Consider the following 9034-nt stretch of genomic DNA (forward strand, 5'->3'; position numbering starts at 1 on the left):
ACAACCTCATGGTTCCTAGTCGGATTCTTTAACCACTGAGCCATGACAGGAACTCCAATCCCTTTTCTTCTTAATACAACAACCAGAATCTATCGAGTCCTGTCAGCTCAATTTTCAAAACACAGGCAGTTTTGAGTCTATTTTCACCACCTCTCCTTCCAGTGCTGTGGTTTCATACTGTCACTGTCTTCTTGAGCAAGTACTGTAGGCCTGAAATTGGTCCTGCCAATTCCACTCTGTCCTTGTCCCCAAGTCTGTTCCCAATAATACAGTCAGAATGCTCCTTTGAAAAGCAAGTCAGATCATAGCTCTTCTCAGATAAAAAGCTCCAAATGGTTCCCATCCTATTCAGAGGAAAGGGATAGGTCACATAGTGACCTACAGGACCAAAAATCATCTGGAGGCTCACTCTTCTAAGACTTCATTTCTAACCATTCCCCCAGAAGAGATTTGCAGCAGGAAGAGGACAGTGGAGAGATGGCTTCACATCTGTTCCTTGCCTAGTTCCTCGGACTGAATTTGAATTTAAAATTTGAATATATGTTTATTGTACCAATTAAGTTTTTGTGTGTGAATGGGAAAACTCAATAAAATTTGGATTGTCTTAAAGCCATTTCATTAAAACAACATCACTTTATTTGACAACACATTTATTTCAGACAGTATTTACTGAGAAATGTCTCATTCAGGCCAAACCAGCCACATAATTTGTGAGGCCAGTATAAAATGAAAATGCAGCAACTCTCCTTCCAAAATGAGTAAGGATTTCAAGATGGAAATACCTGCACAGGTCTCATGCCCCATGAAGCTGATGAGGTTTTGGCCCTGGGCACAGATATAGACACATAAATCTTGTTTTCAAGCAAATGAGAGAAAAGCACAAAAACGTAAAAGTCACTCCTTGGAGTAGGAAGAAATGAGTTATTTAGGAAGAGGCATACAGAAGAGCTCTCAACTGGAAGATCCAGGGAAGTTCTTAAGAAAAGAAACATCTGATACCTGGCAGTGAGATGAAGCCAGCAACCCCTCACTCCTGGAGGAGAAGCCCATCAGTTGATCTCTTCTGTGAACAATCCAATAATGCACCTGGGGATGTCTTGACAGGACTGAGCTGGTGCCCAGCTTGATAGTGCAGATTTGTTTAGGCTTTTCCTCCTTCTCTTTAGCACTCTCTCCATGTTTTCCTTCCTCTTCCTTGAAACCACTAGCATGAAAGCCTTTCCTCAGAGAATCCAAACTAATAGAGCATCCCAGTTTCATTTTGGAAGATACAAGTCCTAAATTGGGAATGATGGAATTATGCTCTTAAATATGGGGTTATGCCACTAAAAAATATTAACATAGGGTTATCTAATCAGTATAAGGCAAATTGCCAAGGGAATCATTTTGGAATTGTCAATTATACTGAGCTTCAAAACAAAGGTTCATTTGCCAAAGAACTTTAATATAAGACAAGAAAGTTGCTAAGTTTAAAGTACTGCCCATCAAAACTTAAAGGAACATGCCTTGCTTTTGAGATTTGCAGCGATTTCTCAGATCCCTCCAGCCTGAATGAATTGAGGATCATGGACCAATGTAATAGCAATAGAACAACAGCCATTCACTCAAATACAAATCATTGGACACACTGGACCACTGGGCTCCTCTAAGTATCATCCACTCTGGCCATGGGTCCTGAAGTGGGCTGTAGTTGTCCATGTCTGTTCATCTGAATCCCTGGCCTGAAGTGGTAGGACCTCCTGTCATGACCATGGGGCTTATTTTCTTCCTCTCTGTCATTTCTACCTCTTCTCCTGGCCGTATCATTGGAGCTGTGGTCATTATGCCAAGTTCTTCTAAGGCTAAGACTAGACTCAGGGTGCTGCCACCTCTTTCCACAAAGGTCTCTAGCTCTCAGACACCCTGTAATGCTTGCTGCCACAGGATTCAGCCTGAGGCTCTGTCCATCAAAGATAGACCAGTTCAGGGTAAAGCTGCTGCTCAGAGTCATAAACAGGCTGCCATTGTGTGCAGGGCTCTTTCCCGGTAACTTTACCATGTATTTCTTTTGCACAACTGGCCAGACCACTGGAAAGGCTCTCTGGGTCTCTTCTCACCCAAGAGAGTCTGGTTTTTCTGCGCACCCAGGTGCTATGGCTTTCTAACCACTGTGACCTTCTAACTACTTCCTATTCTAGAAAGCTAATTTTTTTTTTCTCCTGGACCAAAAAAAAAAGAAGAAGAAGAAGAAGCTGAATATTTCCCCAACTATGCTTCAGTTTTTCTTCCTGTATATGTCAGGGTCATGAACAGAGCAAATATCTTCAGCTCTAGAATTATTATGCTTTGTCTTGTCTAGCTGCCAAATTTAATACATAAGTGAACTGAACAGCCCTGTACATTTTCTTTACTTTGTCTGCAGCTGTGCTATTTATAAGTGATTAAACTAGCTCATTCATTTTAATTGTTTTCACTGTATTTCATTGTACCTACATTGTACCTACAAAAACTAAATATTACAACATGAATACATCTTGCAAATATAAAACTGGATGGAAAATAAAATAAGATTCATCAAAAAAAAAAGAAAAGAAGCATCTGAATTCAAGTTTGAAGGATCAATAATGATGAATATGTGGAGAAAAAAAAAAAGAAAACAGATTTCCAAAGGGGTCAGGATCTCTTCCAGAACAAGCTGCTTTAACAAAATCACGCTTTGTTTATAGGTTTGAACCATGTGTAAACAGAAGAAGAAAAGGATTTTATGTGGACATTAAAACTAACGACGCCAGAGTTGATTTAGGCTGGTTTTCCATTTCTCTAAGAGTCTGTCTTTGATCCACAAATCTTGTGCCAAGCAGAGCTGAGGTCCTGAGTTCCTGGGGTCTTGGGTGTCAGCTCCAGTGGGAAAGTCATTGTGGGCGACATGAGCAGAGAGGACGTTCCAATTTGCGCTGAGGGGGAAGAAGAGGACCTTGATTTCAAATAAGGAAAATCAGAGAGAAAGGGGAAGGAAAAAGAAAATGGAGGAAAGAAGAATGTGTTGATAAGAAGTTGAAGAAATGCTGCAAGAAATGACTTACGCTGCTTCTTAAACAATGAATCAACTACAACGAGCAGGACCAGGGTAACTACTACCATCAAACAGATCAATGTCGGGACAATGGAGATTCCACCTAGTTGGGGATAAAATAAGGAAGTTGATCTGTAAAGTACTCTCTAGTCTACCACAGTTAGTGCTCCTCATTTCACAGGAGGACCTCCCTGGAGTTTTCATCCGTATTTTCTAGAGCCCTCATTTCAATTCCTCCTGATTCTATGCCTCTGGCCTTCTCCCTCCCTCTCTCTTTCACCGAATCACTAGGTCATCTTTCTTTTCTCTTTAGTACCTCTAATTCCCTCCTTGCATTTTCTTGAAATTTAACTGCTGTCATTCTCCATCCTTTTTTATTTGGATTTCCCCACCTTTATCCTCTAGGGCATAGCCTTCCCAGCCATTTGCCTAGCTCCTCACTCTCTAGCCCTTGAGTAAGGCTTCCTTGGACTGCAGGAAGACTATCCTCTCCCCAGCTGGGCCCCAGTTCTTTCTCACCCCAGTAGAGGATGATATCATGGCCTCCTAGGCTGCTGTGCTTCACCCGGCAACTCAGACCGGTTGCCTCCCCAGCTGCCACATCCAGGGTTACTCGGAGGTACCATGTCCCGTCTGCATGGGGCAAGATGTCACCTCGCTGAGTGGCCTGTTGCTCCTGCTCACCCCGCATCCACATCACCCACACAGGCTTTGGATGAAAGCCGGAGATGTGGCATATCAGCAGCAGACGGCCAGGCCCAGGACTTGGGCCTTTGGACAGCCAAGCCTCGGGCTTCACTAGAGAGGAGAAGATGAGAAGGAATGGGATTTAGGAGGGCACCCTAAGCCACGGATCAGTGACTCAGATCCCTTAGCAGTTTGACTAATCAGTTCTTTCTCTTGTCTAGGAAACACTCCTGAACCTACACACCTCACCCTCTAGCTTCTTATTATGTTTTTCAAAAGGAAGGTAAAAATGGAAAACTCAAATACAGGAGTAAAATTCTAGGAATAAGAGGGGAAAGAGAGTTGGACTCACCTTGTCGTTCTAGCTCTGATTTCCCTGCTTGAAGGAGGCCTGCCAGAAACCGAGGGCAGATGTCATAGAGAGCTACCTCCACAATTTCTTTAATAACTCGGTAGTGGTTGAGCACAGTGCATGCGTTCTGAGCTTGACTCCCTGCTCCCAGAGATGGCGTCCAGGAATTTCCTTGGAAACTCAGGAAATCCGATCCTTGATATGCCCCATTGAAGAAGGATTCTGAGGCCTTCACAGGGCGACTTAAACAGCCAAGGGATAACTGGAGCTCAAAGGGGTCTGCAGGTGGATAGGGAAGAGAGAATCAATATGGGAAGAATTACAGGAGAGGAAAGTAAACAGCCTAGAAAGTAAAGAGATTCAGGAAAGGAAAACCTGCTGGGGGAATCACATGGAAGTTTAGAGATGGGCAGGAAAAAAGAGAGGAAATTTGTGGGAAGAAAATTTGGAGATAAAAAAGGTATTTTGAAGAAAACTATACATAGAACTACCATATGACCCAGCAACCCCACTCTTGGGCATATATCCAGATGAAACTTTCCTTTGAAAAGATACATGCACCTATATGTTCATTGCAGCTCTATTCACAACAGCCAAGACATGGAAACAACCTAAATGTCCATCAACAAATGATTGGATTAAGAAGATGTGGTATATGTACACAATGGAATACCACTCAGCCATAAAAAAGAACAAAATAATGCCATTTGCAGCAACATGGATAGAACTAGAGACTCTCATACTAAGTGAAGTAAGTCAGAAAGAAAAAGACAAATACCATATGATATCACCTATATCTGGAATCTAAAATATGGCACAAATGAACCCTTCCACAGAAAAGAAAATCATGGGCATGGAGAACAGACTTGTGGTTGCCAAAAGAGAGGGGGAGGTTGTGGGAGGGACTGGGAATTTGGGGTTAATAGATGCAAACTATTGCCTTTGGAATGGATAAGCAATGGGATCCTGCTGTATATCACTGGGAACTATATCTAGTCACTTGTGATGGAGCATAATAATGTGAAATAAAGGAATGTATACATGTAAAAATAAGTAAATTTTAAAAATGTTTTAATGAAATGGAAAAAAAAGTTATTTTAAAATAACTAATCAGGAGACAAGCTAGATAGGAAGGCTGTTAGCGAAACAAGATGGTCTGGAAGAGCTCACTGGGGCACAGTGAGGTACAGGCCTGTGAACACACAGACCAGGTAGAAAGGAGGGAAGAATCCTCGTTGGGAGAGGCTAAATCTGAGGCCAGGGATGCTGAACAGAAAATCAAGAAGAGATAACTAATCAATATCTAGACCATGAGAACATTTTCAGGAGAGTGAGAGTCTATGTACACAGGGGCCCTTCTGTGTATGTGGTAGGGCCATGTAGGTGGGGAAGAAGGGAGGATGGAAGGGGAGGGGGTGGGGGGATGGAGTGGGGGGTGGGGGGATAGAGTGGGGGGTGGGGGATAGAGTGGGGGTGGGGGTTAGTGTGGGGACAGTAGTGAAGGGTGAAGCAGAGGAGGGGGAAGATCAAAAGGGGACAAAGAATAAGGTTAGGTAGTTTGGATGACGGTCACGGCCCATATACCATCTACCCTTTGCAAGATGGTTAGAGACCTCAGGCAAATATTAGCTTGGAACTCACATTCAAACTGAAGCTGACTGGAGAAGGCCTGCACTTCCTGCGGGAAACTGTGGAAGTACAACTTCAGGAAGGCCTGGATGTTCTTCAGCTCCTCCTTGCTGAAGTTACCCTGGGCCCAGGGCAACAGAAAGCGGATGGTGCCCAAGACATTGTCCCAGCTGTGAGTCTGCAGCTCACCCAGCCAGCCTGAGCCATGGGTGCACACCCAGCTGTGATTGGCGAAGGAGGAGATCTGGAGAATGCGGAAGGAGAGGGGCTCTTCTGCAGCAGGATGACGGGGTTCTAGAACCTGGAGGGCTGAGAGAGGGTGGGAAAGGATGGAAAAGAGGGCCCCACAGAGGAGAGAAAGGATGGAGATGGTTACACAGGTTGCATGCTTTCCCATACCCCTCCGCCTGGGCCAGCTTCCTCTCCCTCAAACCAGAAAGATTAACTGAACTGGAGGCAAGGGTAGTTTACCTGGAACTAGCCTGGCATGCAGATTCCAAGGGCATCCTGCAGGAGCATCTGCCCCAGAACTTCTTTCTCCACCCTGTAGTGCCCAACCACAGGTGTCTTTCCCCTGGGATGTCTTACCCAATACACTTGCCCCACAGCAGAGAAATCCTTTGAAGAGCATAGGCAGCAGGAACATCACTGAAGTTCTGTTGGGGGAAGGATGCTCAGGAAGACAAGCTGCCTCAGAATTCAGCTATAAGTTCCCCCTCTCAACTCTCTCACATACTCATCTGACTTCCCTCTGCACACAAACAGACAAACCTCTCCTTCTTCCCACTTCCCTGCCAGAGAAACCCTAGAGCCTCCCTCAGCCACAGACCTCCCACACTGTCTCTCATTTCCCCTCTATTTCTCCCACTATCTGGCTTCCAGATTTTTTTTCTCCTCTTGCCTGCATCCTCCTGCCCTCCTCTATTGCATCAAGTCCTGGCTTATGAGGAAGTCTGCAGTCTGTGGTCTGGCTGGAAAATTTAGTGTATTTTAGCCTTGGAGAAGTCAAGTCCACACGGGTTCTCAATGTCCTCTTCTGGGAGAAGAAGTGATGGAAGGTGATCAGCAATGTCCGATGAACTTTCCAACCATCTCCAGATCCCTCATCTCTGGTGGTCTCCTCCTGTCTCCCCTCTGGCTCCCTTCCCCCTCTTCTTGGTCTTCACTGTCTTTCTCTAATCACCCATTGTTTTCCCTCTGAGGTCTGCATTCAGTCTTCTCATCTCTCCTGCCTATTTCTGCCCATTCCCTCAATCTTCCCTCTATCCATTCATCCTGCTCTTCTCAGAATCATTATCAGAAGACACCAGGAATTATGAGGTAGCCATATAGTCCATAGGCAAATGTGCATAATCCATAGTGAAAAAAGGAAGCAGCAGTGGTAATACAAGTTATTAGACGATCTATAGAAAATGCCCTCTGCTCAGTTTCCCCAGTCAGACCAGTTGTCACTATTGAAGGGTCCATGACTAGTCTTGATCTGGATATGATGAGCTTATGGGCAGTTAGATTTCCCATCATATTATGTGAATGGGTCTATGGGGAGTAAATAGGTGCCTTGGATCCCCACCCTACCCCAAATTAGTTTGTGTGTCTACAGATGGGTGGCGAGATTTACTCTGGGCATAAAGGGTGGGCAGGCAGCTATTCCATCACAGCTCATGGCCTGGGAGCCCTGGTGTTCCCTTGGTGGTCACTGACATCAGGGGAGTTTCACCAGAGGCAGGGAAGTGACAAGGGGACTGCAATGTTCACAGAAGAATTAATTATTGAGTTGAGTTTTAATTTTAGTTCCTTTCATTGACATTTGCAGTGGCAGCCTGAAGGCAGTTGAAACACCATTCCTTTGTTAGGTTTTCAAATATTCATTCAACTAACATTTAGTTAGAGCCCACCTGGTATGGAGAAGTTTCCTAGGCACTAAGGTTTCAGAGATGAAATTTCTTTGGAGAAAAAAAAGAAACTCAACCTAAAACTTCTACTTTTATTACAGAGAAAGTTCACAGAATAGTGACCAGAATTGTTGAAAAAGATCCATACTCAGTCTCATCCTGGTATTGTTCTGAATTCCAAGGGAAGGAAGGAAGGAAGAAAAACAACCTCAGAAAGTTTCAGACATGCATTACATTCTTACAAAGAGAAAAACACAGGGTCCAGGTACCTCATGTCAATGCTGTGGGGAAACATTTCAGAACTTTGAGATAATTCTAATTTTTTTTACTCATGCAAATTATCATTCTCCAATGAGAGCAAAATTAATCCACACTTGACCACTCATAAAGTCAAAGACTATGCCAGAAACTCTCTTTATGAAACAAATTATCTGAGTAAAACCAAAAATTTACCTGAATAAAGAACTCAAGAGATCAGAGTTCCTGTCGTGGCACAATGAAAATGAATCTGATTGGGAACTATGAGGTTGTGGGTTCAATCCCTGGCCTTGCTCAGTGGGTTAAAGATCCAGCATTGCCATGAGCTGAGGTATAGGTTGCAGACAGGGTGGATGCAGCCCAAAAAACTAACAAACAACTCAAGAAGTGATGCAAGAATACCAGTATAAAATGTTTTTTTAAATATGTAGTTAACTCTAAACAATTGTTTAAAATGAACTCATAAAATCTAACATATTTAGGGAGTTCCCATCATGGTTCAGTGGTAATGAACCCAACTAGTATCCATAGGATGTGAATTCAATTCCTGGTCTCTCTCAGTGGGTTAAGGATCCTGAGTTGCTGTGGCTGTGGTGTAGGCTGGCATCTGCAGCTCCAATCCGACCCCTAGCCTGGGAATTTCCATAGTCTGCAGATGTGTCACTGAAAAGAAAAAAAAAATTTTTTTAAAGAAAAGAAAAGGAAGAAGGGGAGAGGAAAGTAAAAGTCAGGACTGACCTGCAAACTTTCTAAATTTTGAACACTCTTCCCAGCTCAAAGACCCATTGACAAAGAGTAGAAGCCTTATTGGCTCAGTGTGTTTGAGCATGACTTTACTAAGCTATGCTGACATAGAAGTGATCTAAGAAACCAGATTAAAAAGAAAAACAAGAATTACCAAAAAAAAAAAAAAAAAAAAAAAAACACAGAAAAGTTAGCAGAGACACCTGTTAGTCCAAGCAAGCCACAAACAAACAAAGAGCAACAGGAGATCATGGGGAGATCAGAATCAAGGTATTATCTATAATATCCATTTTTCAACAACAAAAAAAGCTTGAAAAAAAGAAGGAAATGTGACTACACACAGGGAAAAAAATAAGAAATCAATAGACATTGTCTTTCATGTTGCTCAAGTGTTAGACATAGCAGAAAAACTTCAAAGCT

The 9034-nt window shown here is 43.3% G+C and overlaps 1 protein-coding gene across 4 annotated transcripts; it reads right to left on the minus strand.

The window, feature by feature from the left end:
- Window positions 1–613: 613 nt before the first annotated feature.
- CD1E (CD1e molecule) lies at window positions 614–6593 on the minus strand. 4 transcript variants are annotated; one of them, XM_005663233.4, is made up of 6 exons: window positions 6309–6593; window positions 5733–6029; window positions 4092–4370; window positions 3572–3850; window positions 3063–3155; window positions 614–2933 (listed from the first exon to the last, which is right to left on the minus strand). In XM_005663233.4, exons 1-6 carry the CDS (start codon window positions 6364–6366, stop codon window positions 2800–2802), a joined length of 1140 nt encoding a protein of 379 aa, XP_005663290.1. In that variant the 5' UTR covers window positions 6367–6593; the 3' UTR covers window positions 614–2799.
- Window positions 6594–9034: the final 2441 nt, after the last annotated feature.

This window comes from Sus scrofa, chromosome 4 (genome assembly GCF_054392235.1).
Source record: "Sus scrofa isolate SSC_HxYL_T2T_F1_AM1 chromosome 4, Sscrofa_HxYL_maternal_Yorkshire_Landrace_v2.0, whole genome shotgun sequence".
Classification (NCBI taxonomy): domain Eukaryota; kingdom Metazoa; phylum Chordata; class Mammalia; order Artiodactyla; family Suidae; genus Sus; species Sus scrofa.